Below are 24,694 nucleotides of genomic sequence, written 5' to 3'. Positions count from 1 at the left end.
GCGATTAAACTACTAGTGCCTGAGTGGAATGAGAAAGGAATAATACAACACTCAAGCTGCTAATGAGCAAAGTGCAAAATAAAGTGACTAACAGTTAAGAAAAACAAATCTCTGTATTCTGTATTTTCACCTCACTGCCCTCTAGGAAGTCAGTATTACTAAAAACAAACAAAATACGCCACCCAGTCAAGCAAATAACCACACAGACACACAGACACACACACACACACACTAAAGACACATCCTCCACAAACAGTGAAATGTACCATGTGCTTTCCCATGGGGGTGGGGAGCCTAGACACCAATAAGGAGCTGCTTTCCTGAAATCTGTGCCCCTAAATTCATTAAGCTGCTTCAGGGCTGCAAGAAGAAAGATGACTATTCATAATTACTGACAAATATAGCCTTCACTTCAAATAAAGCAGGTGCAAGGTCAGTAAGCTGGACAATGGTCTAAATTGGCTCCCATTCTGACCATCCTCTGTCTCAGATCCCTGTGTTTCCGACATCAATCCTCTCATTCAAGGTAGGGAATGAAAAGCACTCCCGGAAAAACAGAAAACAGAAAGAATAAAAAAAATAGTACTACTCCATTGGAAAGAAGCAAAAATTATTGTTCAATTTTACCTTGATATCATCACAGTGGAGTCTGACTCTCTCCAATCACTATATTAGAACTGCCTTAATTCCAAACTGGGATACTGGAAATATTTGTCAAGGATGTGCTGGCTGAAGTATTTAGGGGTAAGGAGTGCTAATGTCTGTATTCTGAAAACGTGTCAAAAGCAAGATGAGTTGATGGATGATGGATGGATATGTGGTAATGAAAATATATAAAAACATTAATTACAGACAGCAGGTAGGAATGTGTATAATTCTTTCATTTGTTCTATATGTCTAAGAATTTCCATAAGATAATGTTGAAAAACAAAAAAATTTGTAGTTGGATCACTGGCAGACATTTGGTGAAGGGAGGCAGAATGTTTGCCTTTACTGTTCTATTCAAACAAGAGCAAAAGGAAAAATAAACTAGCTGGGTGTCGTGAATCACGACAATGAGCAAAGAAGCATAAGAATCTATCCTTTACTAAAAGAATAAATAATAACCTAGCCAGCCCTATGGGGTTCCAAGAGACAATCTTTGACTTGAGTACTGCCATTATTCACTATTAAGACTGATTAGCTAGTACAGTGCTGACCCACTCAAATACCATTTTCAAATCATCTACTGTGAATGATGAGAGTGAGGAACTTCAAAAGCAAAGTGATAAAGACTTTCTTCAGCCAAAAATGAGCCATTAGGCTCTGACATCAAGGCTTTCTCTCTTGATATTCAAGATAACAGAGTAGGTTGTAGCAACTTTGTCTTCTTTCCAAAGGGATCTCAGCGAGAGAACTCCTGAGTGTCCCACAGACTACAAATGCTTAGTTTCAAAGTGAATGGAGCTCTATCTAACTTTAGGTTCATCAATTAACAAGTAACACCTGGCCAATGACAGGTGGGTTTTCCTGAGGTTGGTACACATAGTCCCAATCCTAATTAAATATATCTGGAAAGTGAAAGAAACAAATGAGATAATTCCAAGGTGAAATTCTCTGCTATGAGCTCTAAAGGGATGAGCAAAGCTATTTAATACATGAGGACTCCAGGAGAAATCGTGGATGGGGAAGTATGGATACTGGCAAGCCCAGAAGAGTGCTAGGTGTTCACCGCACCAGGTTTCCAACAAACACTTAGCAACTGATTGAAGACTAGATGTAACCAGCCCCTTTAACATCAGCTAAACTTAAGGTACTTAGAATGTAATATACCCTGTCAAGCTAGGCAGGTTTTGTCTATGAAAACCTTCAACCATTCACAGTGCCATACCTGCCTCTTCAACACAATTGAGAACAGGCAGAAAATTCACCAGAACAGAAGGCGTTTTGGCGAATGCAAAGGAAGCCTCTTTTATTGCAATGTTCCCTGCAAAATTTTGGACTGCTTCTTAAGAAAGGAGTGATAAAAATGTTAAATCTTGATGTCTTTAATACCCAAGTGTTATGAAAATATCTTTCTTCCCAGATAGATTTTAATGCCATTTACAGGTGGTAGTATTGATCTTTACTGCTTTAAAGTGATATAATAAGTCCTAAAAGAGTATTTACTCTGGGACCATTTAAATTCCAGATTCTTCTTTTCTAATAGCAGCTCAAGGCTGCCCCAAATCAACACAGAAGCTAAAATTAAAGTTGCAGGCACAGGTGAGGGTAACATCTGACGGGTCATCTGATCTACCAAACATGGCCTCCCTACTGAGAACAAGTCTGGCTGTGTTTCTGGAGGACAAAGCCACCGTGTTCTCAGAACGGTGGGCTGTGACCTTGCTGAGACATCACACACTGCTTTTTTTTTTTTTTTTTTTGCTGGACAAAGCTGGCTGTCATGCAAAGCAGCAACTCTCATTCGGCAAGCAGGCTAAGACAGCCCCTCCAAGTAGGAGAAGGTGCTTACTTCCTAGCTCGGCGAATGAGAGGGGGAGCTCACCAGCCAGGAGGAGGAGGGCAGCCAAGGGAGAGCTTGAGGGAGGGCGAAAGGCTTAAATCAACGGAGGGAGGCAAAGGCAGGGAACCTCACACCAGGGAAGAATGTACTCCAACATTAGCCCCCACAAGGCCACATCTAAGTCTTGTTCAACAAGGACGTCAGTTCTACAGTGGAGCGGGGGTGACGGGGATTTTGAATGTCTGAATCCCCACAGTACCTGCCCTGCTCATGGCCGGCCTGGCCCCTTTCAGCGCACACAACCGCTTTCCTCCAAAAGGGACATATTGCTGGGACGAGGGAAGGCTCTCGGTCTTCAGGAGCTGTCTTCTGTGCTTATCTCGCAGGATGGAATGCACAGCCTTCAGGAAATCCTTTCGGCTCTCTGGGGAGCTATGAAAAGAAGATTTACACGTGTTGGGGAAACAGCACTTAACACATGGTGAACTTCTGATGCTATCAGGTACAGTCAAACAAACATCCCGAGGACCAAAGTTAAAGATGGGAGGCCACCACTCCAATTTCACTGCCAAGGAGCATTTTCATCGCTGGAGATAAAGAACATGTATTCCTTTCCCTTTATGCTTTGTGACTCATCTCCTGCAACCAATTTGGGACAGAGCACCCCATTACTGAATAGATTGATGGAGAGATGGATTTTATGGACAGAGTTGCCAGACTCTGCTCTCAGTACTTAAGGCAGAGCCTTTCATTCTATAGCATTTTTACAGACAAAGGAACCAAGAGATTCCTGCAGCTCTGCAGTGCCCCTGAAATAATGTCCCAACACCCTGAGCTTCCTCTAATTTGGCCTCCTTGTTAACGCATTACTGACTGGGGAATTTCTACAGAACCTAACATCTGTGGCCAGTGATTTACTAGGTTGGCCAAAAAGTTCATTCAGGTTTTTCATCGTATCTTACAGAAAACTTGAACGAACTTTTTGGCCAACTCAGTATCATGTAAGCGAAAACTGAAACAACTCCAGTCAATAACATTTGGGCAACAAAAAAGACCTATTAATACATCTCTGGTCAGTAATGTTTTAAATATATCAATGCCTCCCAGGGCACATGCCAACATGAAAATATTAAAGCTACGTTGTTAAGAACTGGAAAATCTTCCCAAGTCCCAATTCCCAAAGTACATCCTAGGTCAGTTACTTTTCTTGCTAAGATCTCCATATTTTTACCCAGGTAAGTTTTACCTGGTATTCCCTATTAACAATGAATATGGCATCTCTGGGGCAGGCTCATTGGACCCTGTTGATTTAACAACAAAAACCACAAAATCACAAGTTTGCTCATAACTTTTCTTCCAAGGAGTAAGCGTCTTTTAATTTCATGGCTGCAGTCACCATCTTCAGTGATTTTGGAGCCCCAAAAAATAAAGTCTGACACTGTTTCCCCGTCTATTTCCCATGAAGTGATGGGACCGGATGCCATGATCTTCGTCTTCTGAATGTTGAGCTTTAAGCCAACTTTTTCACTCTCCTCTTTTACTTTCATCAAGAGGCTTTTTAGTTCCTCTTCACTTTCTGCCATAAGGGTGGTGTCATCTGCATATCTGAGGTTATTGATATTTCTCCGGGCAATCTTGGTTCCAGCTAGATAATGTGGTAAGGGAGCACTACACGTGGTAAGGATGGTGCTAAACCACACACAGGTTATTTGAAAACAATTTCTGTTCTAGTTCCAGCAGGTTCCCAGGATTTGGATTTATTGTTCCCTGTCATCCAACACGGACAGGTAAAGCAGAAATATAGAATACAGGCTTTGAAGTCAAACCCACTGAGCTTGAACTCAGAGTTCATTTGCTGTAAGATTTCAGCAAAGTAGCCTCTATGAGCCTTGACACCTCATTTGTAAAAATGGAATAAATACCTCAGGCTGATTAACTGAAATAATGCAGGAAAGGTGCTTAGCCTAGTTGATGTTTGGTAAATGTGTCTTCTTACTATATCAGCAGTCACACTGTAAAATATTATTAACAACCATAAAATATTTATTCTGTAGAGAGTATGGGCTGCACTTGAGAAAAGTACAATTCTCAAATTCTCAACAGCTCAAAGAAAAGGAGGTGAAGGAGGAGCAGAGGGGAATGGGGAGGGGTGAGTAAGAATAAGAAGAAATAAGTAGAAGCCCATATCATAAGCTCAGCTTCCACTCCAGATGTGCAGGTGAATCCAAGTCACCTGTGCCAGCCTCCCTAGGCTGAACTTTCTCTGCGTGATGATGAATCCCTGTAACACTCCCCTCCTCCCCGCTGACTCCCCCACCTGTTGCATCTCAGAGACGTTACAGTACAAACTGCACCCAAACCCCAAAACCAAGCGTTATTAAGACAACCATGTCCTTCTAACCCGCCAAATGTACACAGGGGAAGGATGCCCTCATTCGAATGTTGAATATGTACGAAAATTCCAATTTCCTTTTAGAAAGATACTAAATTGACCAGGTTACTGTCTGTATTCTAATAAAATTAATTGATCCAATGACTCTTACTCAATTAAGTGTTAAGTACTTTCTCAAATGTACAGGAAAAAGGATATAGCTTCTAAGGATGCACAGGCTGGTCCAGAGAACCCAGAGGGGTTGGGGACACCAAGCACAGTCACACCCCTTCCCCTGAGCAGCACAGCCCGCACTTCACAGCTCCAGGCTCACCTGCAGCACAGGTGGAAGACCCTCTCCGGCCTCCCTTCAGACTCCGACTTCACATGGACGATTTCACACACGGCATTTGCTTCTGCATCTAGGTAAATTAAAACAAGGATGAAGGAGAGTATGTTTCAAAGAAATTTATTTGCGTTTTTATAAAAGCATCTTGCATGCTTTGGTGTCAAGATTAAACAGTGCAGAGCTGCCTAAGACCAAAGCAACTTCATTCCTGTCCTGTGATCTCAAGAGGCCAAGTGATTGAGAGCTTAATGGGTGCAAAAGAAAAGAACGCTTGGAAAATTTCCAGTTGCTAAAATCTCCCTCTGGATGGTCTAAAAGGACAATCAGTCAATCATACTGATGGAAGAACTGACCCTTTAGCTTCACCGCCTGTTTGGCTGAACTATTTTAATTAAGTAATTTGTTGTTTTGGCAACAGTTGGACGAGATGGAGCCCAAGATTCCAATGTAGGCCAGTGATAAAGAGAGGCAGGCCCTTTCCATCAGCAGGACAGCCTTCCCACTGTGAACAGGCCTGGTGCCCTGGACAGGCATGTCCTGGGAATAAATGGGGCTCTTCTCTCTCAGTCTACCCATAGAGCCCAATCTGAGTGAAGCAAAAATGGTATCTGAGACGGTAAGAATAAGCTATATTTAGCAGTAATTTCTAAGTCTTTCAGTGCCTGAATATCATATTATTTTACCATGTTATTCATTATTAGTGTTTATAAAAGAGACAGTTCATTGCAGGCCCACTGAACTCTGCACATTGTGAAGTCTCATGCTGACCTAGTGGTTCCACACCTTGGTCACAACAAACCCTCATCACACCCACGTTATTTAAACCCAACTGTTCACTTTCACTTTTCACTTTCATGCATTGGAGAAGGAAATGGCAACCCACTCCAGTGTTCTTGCCTGGAGAATCCTAGGGACCAGGGAGCCTGGTGGGCTGCCGTCTACGGGGTCGCACAGAGTCGGACACGACGGAAGTGACTTAGCAGCAACAACTTAGCAGGACCCATATAAACTAAGTTTCACAAGTTCTCCCAAATACAGACAAAAATCTAGAAATTTCCATCTTCTGATTCTCAAATCCACTGGCATGCACTTCATAAGGAGATGTGTTGGCTAGTCTTTACAACTCCATGAAAATAAGCTTTCATCTTGATGATTTTAAACTTGATTTGAGTGAAAACCCGAGGATGAGAATGGAATGTCACATTCATAAAGATGGCTTTGTTTTCCAAACTTATGATCTTCACGTACAGTCTTCAAGGAAGGCAAAATTCCTGCCTGAGATGGGCCTTTATAGTATGCTGTAAACATGGGCTTTTCCAGATATAAACCAGGCACAAGGAAACACAGGAACTAGAAAATTCACAACCTAGGGTTGCAAAGTAAGACAACACTAGTATTTAAGAGCCCAAACTTCAAAATACTATAAGAGTTGTTTGTAGACTTAAGATTTCTAGGTTCCTGAAAATTCATCTGTAAATCAATTTTACTAATCAAATCAGAGTGAAAAAGCAACAGGGTAAATCTCTGGACCAGAAGGTTTGCCAGACAAATATTCATAAGGCAAATAGTCACCCCCAATGCATTTACCAGTTGTGGTTTTTGCATGAGTTCTCTTTGTGTGATGCACAAGAGCTGTGAAGGAAGCGATTTCTAGTTTAACTTGAGTGAGTAACTGAAGGTTTACCAAATACTGCAGATGGTTTGTCCTTAATACACTGGATTAGGAAAGAGTTGGTTCTATAAGGACTGAAAGTGAAAGTGATGTCGCTCAGTCATGTCCGACTCTTTGCGACCCATGGACTGGAGCCCATCAAGCTCCTCCATCCATGGGATTCTCCAGGCAAGAGTACTGGAGTGGGTTGCCATTTCCTTCTCCGGGGGATCTTCCCAACCCAGGGATCGAAGCCAGGTCTCCCACATTGCAGGCAGATGCTTTAACCTCGGCACCACCAGGGAAGCCCTCTGTAAGGACTAGAGCCAATTTTATGGCTGATGGAGGGGACAAGCGCAAACGGGGAGAAGATGAGTGATGCCAATCAGACACAAAGAACTGTGGACTCATGTTAGATGCCAGTGTGAAATGAAAATATCTCTTGCCATGTCAATAAACAAGAAATGTCATAGCCATCAGTGATTTCTGGCCTCCAAAGGTGAACGAGGGCTCCCAAAACTGCATTCCAGAGGATGCTGCCAGCCCCTACAGTGACTGCTGAGGAGCTGAGGGAATGCAAGAAGCAAGGTGGACAGGGAAACAGGGTTGACCCCAGATAGCTGAGGCGCATAGGAAAGGAATGCATTCAGTGAGCCCAGAGGCTTGCCTCTTCCCATACACAGAATGCTAAATTCTTAACCTGATACCTGATCTTTGATGTTCAGACTGCCTGCTTCTGTGGCAAACTTGTATATAGCCTGACTTCCCCTCTTGCCTCCTTGGAGCAGGTTTCTCAGAGCTACTCAGATGCTGTCTCCTGGGCTCGGAGTCCTAAACTTTCCCACCAAATAAAGTAACTTTCTACCTTCAGGCTGTGACTATACTTTTTCATCGACACCAGCAACACCAAACAGAAGTCCAGATGACTGTGCACCTGCGGAGGTCCACTTTCTCAGCCTCTCTTCACCACCAGAGAGCTGCACCTGCTGTCCAGGTGGGACAGGGATCAGAGTGTTCCAAGAGTTTCCACTGGACTCCAAAGCTGCTCCTTCCAGGGTGCGCCTGGGAGAACCACCGCTAATTGCTCCTTCCTAACGCAGCCTCAAATGAAGCCCTGGATGGGCCCCGAGTCACAGAAACACTGCTATTCTAAGTCAGTACCATGCTGACATTCGCCTCTCTTCTCATGCACTAAAGCACCATCTAATCAAGTACTGAGTTGGCCAAAACGTTCAAGACTGTCCATAGCATCTTACTGAAAAACCTGAACAAACTATTTGGCCAACCCAATACATTCATCACTGACAACTGGCTTCACTTATATTTGGGAAATAGAAAAAGTGACATTTCATGCTTATACAAAGATAAAGATTTTTAATGCTTCAGGAAAAAAAAAAGTGTATTCAATGGCTTTTTTTTGTGCTTTGGAGGCCTTTTGGGGTCTCTCAGTTAAAAGTCCCAGTAAGTTATTTACATGGGCTTCATCTGCTCACGGTCTCAAAGATTCTTTCCAGAAGTACAAGACTCACTGCTACTTAGGTGTGTCACTGTAAAGTTATTAATATATTTAACAGACTAAATAGAATTCCTTGGAACAGCAGTAAAGGCATGACGTCCATTCACTTAGATCATTTAACAAATAGTTGGGCAAATAAGAGGCAATGAAGAGATTGAGGGAAAGGAGACATAAGCAAAGAAGAAAAAGGACGGTGGAGTGGTTGGGGCCAAGACCGTGGATTCAGAGAAACAGCTCATACATAGAAAGATGTACCCAGCCCATTTCAGAGTTTACCTGCACTTGCCAAAGCGCGAACTTGCAGAGCCTCAGTAGGAATCATGTGTCGAAATCGGAAGGGGTCCCAGTCCTCATAAATTGAAAGCCTGTGTGATCCTACCTGTACGGAGAGAAGGAACCAGGTGCATAAGATCCATGTCTCAGTCTGGACCAGACCCGCACACTTTCTAAACCAGTGACGCTGCAGACACAGAACAGCCCTGCGGTTAGGGGGTGAGGAACTAGGAGTGTAGGATTAGCAGAGGCAAACTACTATATACAGGATGGATAAACAACAAGGTCCTAGTATATAGTACAGGGAGCTGTATTCAATAGCCTGTGATAAACCATATGGGACAGAATAAAAAAAAGGAGTGTCTATATGCATATAACTGAGTCGCTTTGCTGTACAGCAGACACTGGCGCAATACTGTAAACTCAATTGTACTTCAAAAAATAATAAAACTTAAAACATTACTAAAGCTAATTTTTTTTAATTTAAAAAATTAAATTGTTTTAATTTTCAAAATAAAAACAGCAATGCTGGAATCCTGGGCTGCCACCCCTACCAGGCCCACAAGCACTTCTGTTCACCCACAGCAGCAAGCCAGAGGCCAGGTAAAAATCTGCTGAGGGTGTGCAAATGAGCTTGCTAACTAAATTCAGGCAAAAGAGAGACACAAGGAAAAGGAGGGGAGGAACCCAAAACAAGGACAGAGGGGGGACAGGAAGAACACAGAGGGGATAAAACTAGTGTTGGAAAGTTCTGGCCAAGGTAGGTTCAATAGTTATTTACTGAGTTGGCCAAAAAGTTCACTCAGCTTTCTCCATGTTATGGAAAAACCCCAACGAACTTTCTGGCTAACCCAGTATTTTATGCTCTAAATGTGAGCCGCCTACAGGATGGGCAATTTCCTCAAATGCTCAGTTAGCACCTCAAAAAAAAGAAAAAAATCATAAAACATTCAGGCCTGACACAGGTTCAGAATTATAATCACACAGAGCCAACTGAGAAGCAGATAGAAAGGGGAGATGCTTTGAAACTGTGGGTGAAAGAAAAAGTCTTACAAGTTTCTTCTTCTGTTTGGTACCATCTTTATAGACAAGGACCACGGCAGTTTTGAAGACTGGAAAACATAAAATGAAGGCGGTTATGGCACGTAAGGCGCTGGGTTTTCCCCTTCACTTCAATAACTTGTGGTAACAAACACTACAGTTATGAAGAGGACAGACAGTCCCCATGAATGAGCTCCCCTTCCACCCTCCACTCCCTCAGCACATCTGAGAGACACAAAAGCCTGTTCAGACAAAATTTTCCAGGTCCCAGATAATACAGGAAGCCTCTACAGATGGAAAAAAACCCTCCTGCCCCACTGGAAACTTTGGGGGTAAATATATCTTTCAACTACGCTCTCTCTTCAAGCTTCAAACTTCAGCTTATACACATTTAACAAAAATGTACTAGTTTAGCAGCTGAAGGAGCAATGCAAACATCAATAGTAATAATAGTGCTTAAGGTAATTTCTATTTCTATAAATCAAAATGATATTACACAGTGCTTATAATTCAGAAAATATAATTCTTTTAGACCTGAATAAATAAAAATTGGTTTACTAAGAAGAATGCAATTCTACTTCTTCCAAACAGGATGAATCATATAAACCATTTCAGGACTTCTCTAGGAGTCCAGTGGTGGAGACTTAGCCTTCCAACTCCAGGGGGTGCAGGTTCGACCCTTGGTAGGGGAGCTAAGGTTCCACATGCCTCTATGGCCAAAAAACCAAAACACAAAACAGGAACAACACTGTAACAAATTGAATAGACTTTAAAAATATGGGAAGAAGATGGATGAAACAGAGAGTAGCACTGAAATATATATATTACCATATGTAAAACAGAGAGCTAATGGGAAGCTGCTATATATCACAGGGAGCTCAACCTTGTGCTCTGTGACAACCTAGAGGGGTGGGATAGGGTGGGAGGGAAGTTTAAGACGGAGGGGACATATGTATGCCTATGGCATATACATGTTGACGTATGGCAGAAATCAACAAAACATTGTAAAGCAACTGCCCTCCAATTAAAAATAAACTTTTAAAAAAGGTTTTAAAAACGGTCCACATTAAAAAAAAAAAACAACGAAGCTGTTTTTAGAAGCTAGGAGTGTGTTGTTTTATTCTTATATTCTTTGGGGGCGAGGTGGAGGGGAGGCGGTAGAATGGTGTTATGCATAATCTTCCATAGAATACCTTAAGCAACGCCAAGCACATTTAACAGTCAGTGATTCTAACTCCTCCTGGAAGAAGAACCAGTGGCCAGCACAACAGTGGTGACCCCAGTCCATCGCTGGCTCTCTGAATCAGGGTCTCTGTCTCTCTTCGCACTCTGACCCCGAGTCACAATAGGGACCCCGTCAGTCGCACAGAGGGGGCACCCTTGGGTTCCAGAAACACAGAATTCTCAGGGACAGGCCCCCGGGCTCTCTACAGACCAACCCAATCTGTCTGGTTCCCTTTTCATCCTACCCAGTTAGGACGGGTCAGGGGTGGGAAAAGAGGGGATAGGGTACAAAGAAAGGGATCCCAGCCACTGAGTCTGGGCTGCCTAAGCACCTGACTTCATAAAAACCCCAGAGGTTAGACCATGAGGTTTCCACTGACCCCAGGAGGGCACAGCAGCTCTGACAGAGGACGTGTACTAGCGCCTGAGGAGGCCCTTGGTCCTGACCACGAAACCTTCAGAAATCACAGTGGCCAGAACAGCAGGTCCCTTTAAAAGTGAGGAAGCTCCCCTCCAGGAGAGGGCAAGGGCGCCAGTGACCTTCATCTCCAAAGACCCACCACCTCCTTGGGACCAGAGCTCAGTGAAACTGCTGCCATACTACCAGCCTGCTTCGGTCTACCTGGACCATCTAGGATCATCGTGGGAGGACCAGAGTGGACCTCAGCCCGGCCTGTGAACACCTCTGCCTTGATCCCTCCCTGATCCATGGGGTGACGCTCACTCAACCAACTCCAAGTGTTGCTCATCCCTTCAGACACAGCCTTGACCTTCAAAACTCCTGGCTGCCCTGGCCAGCCTAAAACACGCGCTCCATATCCCAAAGGATGAGCATCTAACACCCTTCCAGGGTGAAGCCTGAACAGACGATGTCTGTTCTTCTTTTAAAGGTGATGATCATCAACCCTGAGCACAAACTAGCCTTCCTGGGAGTAAAAACATCAAGGTGCTCTGTTGGCAGCCGGTCAACTTCAGTTTCAGAAGAAAAGCAGCACCATTTCCTGAGATCAGAGGTTCCAACGGAAACAAGACAACCATGCTTTAACCCCAAATCTGCCTGCTCAGTGCTAATTACTTCCCTCATAGCAACTCTTCCCTGTTTCAAAAATGCATTTCTAAGGCTCTGTTAGTTCTGCCTTGCTACTTAAAAATCACACCGAAACTGCCAACATGTCACCTTTTAAGGACTAGGAATCGTAACAAAAAAATAGCTCATTATAATGACAACAGTCTGTTTATGCGTGCTCAGTAGCTCCAGTCGTGTCTGACTCATTGTGACCATATGGACTGTAACCTGCCAGGCTCCTCTGTCCATGGGATTCTCCAGGCAAGAATACCAGAGTGGGTTGCCATGCCCTCCTTCAGAGCCAAACACACACACACTGCCCCTGACCTGGGCTTGTGTCACAAAAGCCCCAAACCTTAAAACTGGCATTTTCCTGGACCTTTTCTATCACAGATTGGCAAGCTAGGGCCCACCCGCTTCTGCTCAGCCCACCAATGTGGTGCCCATTTGTTCACATACTGTCTATGGCTGCATCTGGCTACATATGGCCTCTGGGTCTGCAAAGCCTAAAATATTTACTCTGTGGCCTTTCACAGAGTAAGTTACCAACCTCCTGGTTTCTCCCACTCATATGATTTTCTTATTCTAAATCTGTTTATTTCTAACAGCAGAAAGAAAGAAAGTGAAGCCGCTCAGTTATGCCCGACTCTTTGCGACCCCATGGATAGTGGCCTGCACCAAGCTCCTCCATCCATGGGATTTTCAAGGCAAGAGTACTGGAGTGGGTTGCCATTTCCTTCTCCAGGGAATCTTCCCGACCCAGGGATCGAATCCAGGTCTCTCACATTGTAGACAGACGCTTTACCGTCTGAGCCACCAGGGAAGTGGCTCTATCAGCAGGGAATCTGTAAAATATAGGAGATAGGTATGAAAAATTTCAATGCTAACCTCTGGTATGGTTCATCTGGGTCCAGAATCACAGACAGGGAGAGAGATGGTTTAGGTCGTTTCCTTCAGAATCCTACATCCCATAAATGACCTACTAAGAAGTATCAGAAAGCTCCCAGACCTCTCCGCACAGTGGATAAGGATCTGCCTGCCAGTGCAGGGGACACAGGTTCAATCTCTGGTCCAGGAAGATTCTACATGCCAAGGAACTCCTTAGCCCACGTGCCACAAGGATTGAGCCTTCGCTCTAGAGCCTGGGAGCTGCAGATACTGAAACCTGCACGCCCTAGAGCCCGTGCTCTGCAACAAGAGAAGCCGCCACAATGAGAAACCCACACACTGCAACTAGAGAGCAGCCCCTGCTCTCCACAGCTAGAGAGAAAGCCTGCACAGCAGCAAAGACCCAGCGCAGAAAAAAAGAAATAAACACTTTAAAAAAAAGAAAGGAAGAAACTGCCATATTAGAAACAGAACTATGAAGGATGGGAAATGAACCAAACAGTATCCCTCCCCCTGCCAGAAATACCCACTCCTATCAAAAACCGCCAGCATGTAAAACTACACCACTAACTCCTTTGACTATCATACTTAGTAACATGTTTTTCCTTTACACTTATATGCCTATTACTTTCAATTAGATGGCATCAACAGCTACAATAATGGCTCTTTGGAATTTTTAGGGATATCACTAAGGTTTTCAATGAAGGCTGAAGGATCTAATTAGGAAATGCAATTAATCTTTGTATTAGACGTTCTGATTTTAATACCACTGGGATGTTCCACTTGGGGATGAGCTGTTCACATCATACAAGAAAAGAAGAGTTCAGTTTAAAAAGCAGTAAACAGAGAGAACAAGATGGCGGAGGAGTTGGTGGATGTGGAGTTCATCCCTCTCCACGGATACATCAGGAACACACCTTTCAGACACAGAAGTGCCTGCAGAACACCAGCTGAGAGCGGCCAGGAGTACCTGACCAGCAGAAAAGAATATATAGAACCATGCAAAACTCGGTAGGAGGAAGGAACTAGGGGGAAAAACAGGAGTGTTAGAAGGACTGGACCTGCCCTTGTCGGGTGGGGGAACTGAGGCAGGGGTCCAATCCCCGCATCAGGGCAATTGTCTAAGTTGGAGGAGAAACATTTAAGGGTGAGAGTGAAACAGCTGATCTGTAGCAGCCTAAATGGAATGAGAAGCAGACACTCCTTCCACAGCCATGCATACCCCAGACAGGGACGCAGGTCCCCTGGAAGGTGCAGCAGCTGGGAGCTGGAGTTTAGGGATTGTGGAGCGATCCTGCTCTCTGTGGAGCAGGGCGAGGGCTGCTGTTGACTGCGGAGAGACAGATGGAGGGGATGTGAGGGAGGAGATTGTGGTGGGAAATGCCTGTGTAGGAAAGCCAGGCAGCCATGGAAGCAAGGCAATACTGCTGAGTCAGCGTAGGGGGTTGGCCATCACCACAGCCTCTCCCCCCCAACAGGCCAGCTGCTGAACAGAGAGGCTGGCCCATCAAATGCCTGAGGCACTGAACTAGAGAGTAGGACCCCACCAAGGGTGCCTGTTTGAGTGCCTGACACACCAAACTACAGAGTAGGACCCCAGCCCGGGGGCCCCTCTATGCGCCTGATGCACCCAACAACAGAGAAGGACCCCAGGCAAGGAAACCCTCTAAGTGCCTGAACTTGTGGAGCTATGGGGAAAGACTGGCCAAAGAAGCATTCTGATCATCAGGTACAAGAGGCTTGGGAAAGGACTCTGATAGCGCCATAACTCCTATGGCAGAGGTAGTCTGTGTTCCTGCACACTTGGCGCCACCAGGGTCCCCACAAGCCAGGCAGCTGCACCACCTTCATGCTCATCAGCTCTCACCGGGGCAGAGCTGCCACAGGCAAAAAAGTCTCGTGCCTATGCACGTAGGGTCACTCCGGTCGTGTCTAACTCTTTGTGATCCTGTAGACTGTGGCCTGCCAGGCTTCTCTGTCAGGGAGGTTCTCCAGGCAAGAATCCTAGAGCGTACTGGCCAATACTGGTTTCCACACCCTTTTAGAGCACTATATTTCCTGCTGCCCACCTGGTGCTGCCAGAACCCCTGTGAGCCAAGCAGCTGCACCACCTCCACAGCTGGCCCCCATGGGGCACACCCAAGTCTTCCAGGGCAGGAGCAAACCCCAGTGGACGACCCACATGCAGAGTTGGAAATAAAACCACAATTGAAACCCAGGGGCAGTGTGACTAAGGAAGAAGACCCAAACATTCCCACAAGCTGTACAAGCTGCAGATTAAATCCACACCATCAACTAGGCAGACTCTGTGTCTATGGAATATATAAAAGGACATTGAGAGCTCCCACAAAAGAAAACGCACTAGTTCTGATAGCTGTGGACATTGGAGGGAAGAACACACAGGAGTAGGACCAGATTAGCATCTGAGCTGCCCCCACAGCAGATCCAGAGATCAGCACAGTGCTGGAGGGCTTCCTGGGGAGGTGAGGTGGACTGGGACCCCCAGCGAGGGAAAGGACTCTGACAGCAGTGACAAGAAAAACATTTATTATTCTTCTGTTTTGACTTGTTCTATTGATTCTTTGGGATTTTTTTTCCTCTTTTTCCCCCTTCTGTTGTAGCTGTCAATTTTACTGGCACTATGAAATCTAACTAAGCTTTTGAGCCTTTTTTTTTTTTTGCCACACTTTTTCTTGTTTTTATAAACTCTGCCTCTACTTTGGGGTTTTGCAGTTCTGTGGAGTTTTCCTTTTTCTCTCTTTTTTTTAATTCTTAATTTTTTAAACCTATTATTATTTTTTCTACATTTATTCCTTTGTCTGCTTTTCCTATTGTGCTTTTCACCTTGCAGTTAATCTTTAATATATATTCAGTTCAGTTCAGTCACTCAGTTGTGTCTGATTCTTTGTGACCCCATGAACCACAGCAGGCCAGGCCTCCCTATCCATCACCAACTCCCGGGGTTCACCGAAACCCATGTCCATAGAGTTGGTGATGCCATCCAACCATCTTATCCTCTGTTGTCCCCTTCTCCTCCTGCCCTCAATCTTTCCCAGCATTGGGGTCTTTTCAAACAAGTCAGCTCTTAGCATCAGGTGGCCAAAGGGTTGGAGTTTCAGCTTCAACATCAGTCCTTCCAGTGAACACCCAGGACTGATCTCCTTTAGGATGGACTGGTTGGATCTCCTTGCAGTCCAAGGGACTCTCAAGAGTCTCCTCCAACACCACCTTTCAAAAGCATCAATTCTTCAGCACTCAGTTTTCTTTACAGTCCAACTCTCCTATCCACACATGACCACTAGAAAAACCATAGCCTTGAAGGTCCTAGACGGACCTTCTTTGGCAAAGTAATGTTTCTGCTTTTTCATAGGCTATCTAGGTTGGTCATAACTTTCCTTCCAAGGAGTAAGCGTCTTTTAATTTCATGGCTGCAATCATCATCTGCAGTGATTTTGGAGCTCAGAAAAATAAAGTCAGCCACTGTTTGTACTGTTTCCCCATCTATTTGCCATGAAGTGATGGGACCAGATGCCATGATCTATGCTGTCTAGGTTGCTGTCTAGGTTGGTCATAACTGTCCATAAATCTTCTTTATCTACCTCTATTTAACTTTGCATAGCTATTCCTTTTTTCCTTCTTTCCTTTCCTCTCAACATATTTGTTAGCTTTATTTTCATAGCTTTATTCCTCAATTGGCACCGTGCTTCAGTTTTTGTTATTAATTTTTTCCAGTTTGTGCTTTGGTTAGTTTTGTTCTTAACTGGTACATATAATTTTGGGTTTCCTGTGTTCACCAGGTCAATCTATTGCACTTTACATTTGTTGGACTGTTCTGACTTTGCTAATGGGTGTATATGTATATGTAAGTTATTATTTGCCTGATTTTGTAACTACCATTTGTTTGGGGTTCATCTTTGGTTTCTCATTTTGGGGTATCTGTTTTATCTCACTCAATGCCATAAAAAACCACTTGTGGAATCTTCATTCCTGATCAGAAATCAAGCCCTGAGCCTTTGGAGTGGGAGCACTGACTCCAAGACCCTAGATTACGAGAAAACTAACTGTAGGGAGTATCAAATAGTGAGACCTCACACAAAGGAAACCACTTGAATACAAGATCCAGCATCACCCAACCACCAGTAGCACCCTGTGCAGGACACCTCATCTAAACAACAAACAAAACAAAAATACACGTCCAATCATCAGCAGACAGGATCACCACCTCACTCAGCCTTGCACATCAGAGGGAAAACAAGCAAACAAAAAAACTCAGCACAAATCTCACCCTACAGGAAGCTTACACAAACCACTGGACCAACCTCAGGAGGGCATAAATCAAAAGGAATAAAGAATTCAACCTTGAAGCCTGGGAAAAGGAGACCTCAAACACAATAAGTTAAAAAAAAAAAGAAAAGAAAAGAAAAGGCAGAGAAATACTACACAAATGAAGGAACAAACTAGAAACACAGAAATCCAAATAAATGAACAAGAAATAGGCAAACTACCTGAAAAAGAATTCAAATAATGATAGTAAAGATGATCAAAATTCATGAAAACAAAATGGAGAAAATGTAACAATCAATTAACAAAGAATTAAAGAATAAACATACAGAGACAAACAACACAATTACTGAAATTAAAAATACTCTAAAAGGAATCTATAGTAGAATATCTGAAGCAGAAGAACGAATCAGTGGGCTGGAAGATAAAATGGTGGAAATAACTTATAAAGTAAAAAGAATGGAAAGAACTGAGGATAGTCTCAGAGACCTCTGGGACAATATCAAACACACCAATATTCGAATGCAGAAGAATGCACCTTCTTCTCAAGTGCACACGGAACATTCTCCACGATAGACAGCATCTTGGGTCACAAATCAAAGTTCAGTAAATTTAAGAAAATTGAATTCGTATCAAGCATTTTTCCTGATCACAATGCTATGAAACTAGATATCAGTTACAAGGGGAAAAAATGTAAGAAACACAAACACATGGAGATTAAACAGCATGTTTCTAGATAACCAACAGATTACTGAAGAAATCAAAAGGGAAATCAAAAAATTTCTAGAAACAAATAACAATGAAAGCATGACAACTCAAAACCTATGAGATGCAGCAAAAGCAGTCCTAAGAGGGAAGTTAATAGCAATACAATCCTACCTCAAGAAACAAGAAAAATATCAAATAGACAATCTAACTTTACACCTAAAACACCTGGAAAAAGAATTTAAAAACCCAAAAATTAGTAAAAAGAAATAAATCATAATGATCTGAGCAGAAAGAAATGAAAAAGAAATGAAAGAAACAATAGTAAAGATTAATAAAACTAAAAGCTGGTTATTTGAGAAGATAAACAAAACTGACAAACCTTTAGCCAGACTCATCAAGAAAAAGAGAGAGAAGAATCAAATAAACAAGATTAGAGATGAAAAAGGAGAGGTTACAACAGACAATGCAGAAATACAAAAGATTATAAGAGACTGCTATGAACAACTGTATGGCAATAAAATGGATATTCTAAAGAAATGGACAGATTCTTAGAAAAGTTCAATCTTCTAAGACTGAACCAGAAAGAAATAGAAATTATGAACAACCCAACTACAAGCACTGAAATGGAAGCTGTGATCAAAAATCTTCCAAAACACAAAAGCCCAGGACCAGATGGCTTCACAGGAGAATTCTATTAAAGATTTATAGAAGAGCTAATGCCTATTCTTCTAAAATTCTTTCAAAAAAATTGCAGAGGAAGGAACACTTCCAAACTCATTTTATGAGGCTACCATCACCCTGATACCAAAACCAGACAAAGACAACACAAAAAAAGAAAACTACAGGCTAACATCACTGATGAACATAGCGCAAAAATCCTCAATAAAATGTTAGCAAACAGAATTCAGCAACACATCAAAAAGCTCATACACCATGATCAAGCTGGGTTTATTCCAAGGATGCAAGGATTCTTCAATAAATGCAAATCAGTCAGTGTGATACACCATGTTAACAAATTGAAAGATAAAAACTATATAATAATTTCAATAGATGCAGAAAAAGCCTTTGACAAAATTCAGCACCCATTTATGATTAAAACTCTTCAAAAAATGGGCGTAGAAGGAACCTACCTCAACATAGTAAAGGCCATCTATGATAAACCTACAGCAAACATTTTTCTCAATGGTGAAAATCTGAAAGCATTTGCCCTAAGATCAGGAACAAGACAAGGGTGTCCACCTTCACCACTATTATTCAACATATTTCTGGAAGTCTGAAGTCCTAGCTACAGCAATCAGAGAAGAAAAAGAAATAAAAGGAATGCAGTTTGGAAAAGAAGAAGTAAAGCACTCACTGTTTACAGATGACACGATACTGTACAGAGAAAGCCCTAAAGATAGTATCAGAAAATTACTAGAGCTAATTAGTGAATTCAGCAAAGTTGCAGGATACAAAATCAATACACAGAAATCACTTGCATTTCTATATACTAACAATGAAAAATCAGAAACAGAAACTAAGGAATCAATCCCATTCACCATTGCAACAAAAAGAATTAAATATCTAGGAATAAACTTACCTAAGGAGGCAAAAGAACTGTACACAGAAAATTATTAGCCTCTGATGAAAGAAACCAAAGATGACATAAACAGATGTAGAGATATTCCAAGTTCCTGGGTAGAAGAATCAATACTGTGAAAATGACTATACTACCAAATGCAATCTACAGATTCAATGCAATCCCTATCAAATTACCAATGACATTTTTCACAGAATGAGAACAAAAAATTTCACAATTCATATGGAACCACAAAAGACCCTGAATAGCCAAAGCAGTTCTGAGAAAGAAGAATGGGGCTGGAGGAATCAACCTTCCTGACTTCAGATTATACTACAAAGCTACAGTCATCAAGACAGTATGGCACTGGCACAAAAACAAATCCAGACCAATGGAACAAGATAGAAAGCCCAGAAATAAACCCATGCACTCATGGATACCTTATTTTTGACAAAGGAAGCAAGAATATACAATGGGGCAAAGACAACCTCTTCAGTAAATGGTGCTGGGAAAACTGGACAGCTACATGTCAAAGAATGAAATCAGAACACTTCCTAACACCACACACAAAGATAAACTCAAAATGGATTAAAGACCTAAATGGAAGACCAGAAACTATTAAGACTCCTAGAGGAAAACATAGGCAGAACATTTGATGACATAAATCAAAGCAAGATCCTCTATGGTTCACCTTCTAGAGTAATGGAAATAAAAACAAAAGTAAACAAGTGAGACCTGATTAAACTTAAAAACTTTTGCACAGCAAAGGAAACTACAAGCAAAGTGAAATGACAACCCTCAGAATGGGAGAAAACAATAACAAATGAAACAGCTGACAAAGGATTAGTTTCCAAAATATACAAGCAGCTCATACAACTTAATGCTAGAAAAACAAACAACTCAATCAAATAGTGGGGAAAAAGGCCTAAACAGACATTTCTCCAAAGAAGACATACAGATGGCTAACAAACACATGAAAAGATGCTCAACATCATTCATTATTAGAGAAATGCAAATCAAAACTACAATGAGATATCACCTCACACCAGTCAGAATAGCCATCATCAAAAAGTCTACAAACAATAAATGTTGGAGAGGGTGTGGAGAAAAGGGAACACTTTTCCACTGTTGGTGGAAATGTATACTGATACAGCCATTATGGAAGACGGTATGGAAATTCCTTAAAAAACTAGGAATAAAACCACCACATGACCCAGCAATCCCACTCCTAGGTATATATCCTGAGGAAACCAAAATTGAAAAAGACACATGTATCCCATTGTTCATTGCAGCACTATTTACAACAGCTAGAACATGGAAGCAATCTAGATGCCCATCGACAGATGAATGGATAAAGAAGTTGTGGTACATATACACAATGGAATATTACTCTGCCATAAAAAGCAACACCTTTGAGTCAGTTCTGATGAGGTGGATGAACCTAGAGCCTATTATGCAGAGTTAAGTGAGTCAGAAAGACAAAGATAAATATCGTATTCTAAGGCATATATACAGAATCCAGAAAAATGGTACTGAAGAACTTATTTACAGGGCAGCAGTGGAGAAACAGACATAGAGAATAGACTTATAGACACGGGAAGAAGGGAGAAGAGGGTGAGATATATGGAAAGCGTAACATGGAAACTTACATCACCATATGTAAAATAGATAGCCAATGGGAATTTGCTGTATGGCTCAGGAAACTCAAACAGGGGCTCTGTATCAACCTAGACGGGTTGGATGAAGAGGGAGATGGAAGGGAGGGTCAAAAGGGAGGGGACACATGTATAACTATGGCTGATTCATGTTGAGGTTTGACAGAAAACAACAAAATCCTATAAAACAATTATCTTTTAATTAAAAAAAATAAAATTTAAAAAACAAAATTAAAAAAAAAGTAAACAGCAAAACTTTCCCTCTTCCATCCAAAGAAAGATAAGAGAAGGAAGGTGAATGGAAATATTAATATTTGATTTCATTTATACTATTGCTCGCCTATGAATCTTCTAGGGGGAGGCTAAGAAATGACACAGCCTAAAACAAAAGCAAGAATACTGGTCACTGATCACAGCTGATCATTTTATACTCAAGAACAACACTCATGCTATGCAAGCATTTACACACAACAATGAGCCATATTTCCTGAATTATGTACAGTGGGCTAACTCGCAGTTTTTCTCTTTCAAAAAAGCATTTTCCAGTAAAACAACATGAGAGTTCTAATTGTGGCAACTACATCCATCAGAACTAGTTTATTGACAAAATAATCCTTGACTCAGGGAACTCAAATCGAGACTCTGTGACAACCTAGAGAGGTGGAATGTGGGAGGGAGGGGACATATGTATACCTATGGCTGATTCATATTGATGGATGCAATGGACATGAACTTGGGCAAACTTTGGGAGACGGTGATGGACAGGGAGGCCTGGCGTGCTGCAGTCCACAGGGGCGCAAAGAGTCTGACACGACCAGGCAACAGTCATGAACAACAACGTGGCAGAAACCAACACAATATCATAAAGCAATCATCCTTCAATTCAAAATAAATAAAAGAAAATAATCCTTCATAATACCAGTGTGACTGACAAGCACCTTACAACTGATCAAGGCACCCAGTGGTGCCAACACAGATGAGCTGAGAACCATGCCCTGAACCCAGGCATCACAAACAGCAACACAGAGTCAGGGAGAGAACAAAAGATCTCAGACTGGGGGGCTCAGATACAGAGACAGTTTTGATGTGTTGATTTTTCTTTCATCATTTTCAAATGATATTCGGAGAAGCAGCTTAAAAAACATCTTTTCCTGCCTATGTGTCTACACCCGGGTGAGACACAACACAACACAACAGGGGGGGTCACGTTGGTTGTACTTAGCTGGAAGGTGTAATTTAGTATTGGTGACATGCTAGTGGCCACATCAAGAAGACAATGCAGATAACTTACGTGATTATACTTTAATAAACTGTGTCTTGGAAAAGAAATGTTAACTTATTTCAAAAAATAAGCCAGCCTCCCTCTGCCCCTCCAAGCCCTTTGGTGACACATACCAAACGCTGCCAATTCGGGCTCCTTTTTCCACTTGCCCAGCGAGGCAGGTGGGTTTGGCCAGATGACGGTGGTATGCAACAGCAGGTCTCCCATGCTCAGATCTGCAACCTGAAATCCAGGGCAAAGCTTACTGAGTAATGTCATAAACACTCAAGATATTCATGACATTTTAAAATTCGACAGCCTGGTGTCAATATGACTTCAAGAAAAATGCCTCTAAATAATGTCTTCCATCTGGTCATCTTTTCTCCCTTTATTCTGTGTTTGCGTATCAGAATTCCAAGAGTATGGTGGCCAAAAGATACAAATAGGGCTTCTGAAATTCACTTGCAGTAAAGCTTTCAAAGGGCTTTCCTAGTGGCTCAACAGTAAAGAATCCGCCCACACAATGCAGGAGGCTCGGTTCGATCCCTGGGTTGGGAAGATCCCCTGGAGAACAAAATGGCAACCCACTCCAGTATTCTTGCCTGGGAAATCCCATGGACAGAGGACCCTGGCAGATACAGTCCATGGGGTCGCAAGAGTTGAATACAACTTAGCAGCTCAACAACAAAAGACCTGTCAAAACTGATGAATAAAATCACAGAGGTTTGGTGTTCAAATAGATAGTTACCCAAGGGGAAACAATGGTCATCCATGACAAAGATCCAGGAAACTACAGACACTGCCACCTGTGAATTTAAGTCCCTTTGGAGCAAGGGTCTTCTGGGAAGCAGTGCAATCTTTACTTCATTTCTTCTTCTTCTGACTCATTTTAACAAAGATTTCATTTCACTTTAGAGGAGGAAAAAGAAGCCAACTGAGGTGCTGGGAGATTGTTCTTTAAGCTTCTACAATGTGAGCTCTGGGGTCCTTAGAAACCGCAAGGTCTATTCTTGCAGCCTCAAAGGTCAAATGCTAAGCCATCTCAGATGGACAAGGTCCTCTTCTCCTTAGGGAAGCGTGATAATCCTCAGATTCCACCAGTGTCCGTGCCCGACAATTGTCCTGTGTGTCTTTTTCACTGGAGCTGTTGACCACTTCCACGCCTATCAAAATCCCATCCTCCCCACTGAGCAACCTAATCACAGGTACGAGGATCATCTGGTCCCTCCATGCGGCTCCCTGTGCTAACATGCCAGAGGACGAGGCTTTGCAACAACCAGAGTCCAAGGTCCATCCACTGGGCAACCCTATCAATTGTGGGGAGGGTCTTCTCCCAGTATGCCTCCCTGGAGCCCTCGCCCACCAGCCTCTCACTTTTACTCTGTGTCCATAGCAAGCAAGCCTGAGACCTTCTCCCTCAAAGCAGCAATGTGAATATTTGAAAACTTGATGTTGAATTTCTCAAGGACAGATGGCTCTGGTTTATTTTGCTGCTTCCGATCTGACCGAGTTTCTAGATACGCCAGCCACCAAGCAGCCCTCCACCGAGCATGGCGCCATTTAATCACCACTCTGGGCCGCAATGCTGGAAATGGAGCGCCGGCAGTGTACAACAGAGTGGTACTATTGCCATTATAATGATCAAGATCATTACAGTAATAATAATTACTCTAATTACTAGTGAGCTATATGATTAGTCATATGGTCAGTGGTTAAAAACATTAAGCAATTATATTACTTTCTTCATATTAAGTAACTAGTCAACCACACCCCCAGGGCAGTATCCACTAAGGGAACAATACTGCTTTCTCTAAGTGTTGCTACAGACTTATCACTGATCTTGGCGCAGGACACACTATTTCCCCAGGACCATTCTCCCTAGGGTTTTACTTTTGTGGATTCAAGATCACTCCATCCTTTCCAGCCTGAAGACCATTCTTTTCAGTGGAGAAAAAAAAGACATCAAGTGGATTTGAGTCATTTTCTCTGGGTCATCAAATGTCTTTGCTTATGATACTTCTAGCCCCCGGTAGTGGTCTTTTTCTTTCTTATTCTTCCTATAGTGCTAAGACATAATCTTCTGTTGCTCTCTTTGCATCTTCTCCAAGCTTTCATTTTTGTGATTTTCAGACATCCTACTGTTGATATAGGACTTTCCCACCATGAAATACTGGTATGTGGTCAAAGGTCCCTCCTTCATCTTTTGCACATTTTTACCCTAACAAAATGTCTGCTCACAAGAGACTGTTCTGCATAGCGCTACATCTCTTTGTTCCCTGCTGGAAAGATTTCTTACTTAGTTGACAGAATTTCATTTTGGAGGTTGGGCAGTTCCACCAAAGCCATATGCCCTTTTATAGTCTGACT

At 42.6% G+C, this 24,694-nt stretch overlaps 1 protein-coding gene across 5 annotated transcripts in view; it reads right to left on the bottom strand.

The window, feature by feature from the left end:
* Positions 1–24,694, bottom strand: part of TIAM1 (TIAM Rac1 associated GEF 1) — a 464,008-nt gene that overhangs the window by 3,242 nt on the left and 436,072 nt on the right. For all 5 annotated transcript variants that reach the window (XM_069549445.1, XM_069549437.1, XM_069549452.1 and 2 more), the window contains 5 exons: positions 22,462–22,570; positions 9,699–9,757; positions 8,649–8,751; positions 5,191–5,278; positions 2,745–2,917 (listed from right to left, as the gene is read on the bottom strand). In XM_069549445.1, coding sequence (XP_069405546.1) covers positions 2,745–2,917; positions 5,191–5,278; positions 8,649–8,751; positions 9,699–9,757; positions 22,462–22,570 — 532 coding nt within the window. The remainder of the gene's footprint in view (positions 1–2,744; positions 2,918–5,190; positions 5,279–8,648; positions 8,752–9,698; positions 9,758–22,461; positions 22,571–24,694) is intronic.

This window comes from Ovis canadensis, chromosome 1 (genome assembly GCF_042477335.2).
Source record: "Ovis canadensis isolate MfBH-ARS-UI-01 breed Bighorn chromosome 1, ARS-UI_OviCan_v2, whole genome shotgun sequence".
NCBI lineage: Eukaryota > Metazoa > Chordata > Mammalia > Artiodactyla > Bovidae > Ovis > Ovis canadensis.
This window is presented reverse-complemented; position numbering and strand designations above follow the sequence as displayed.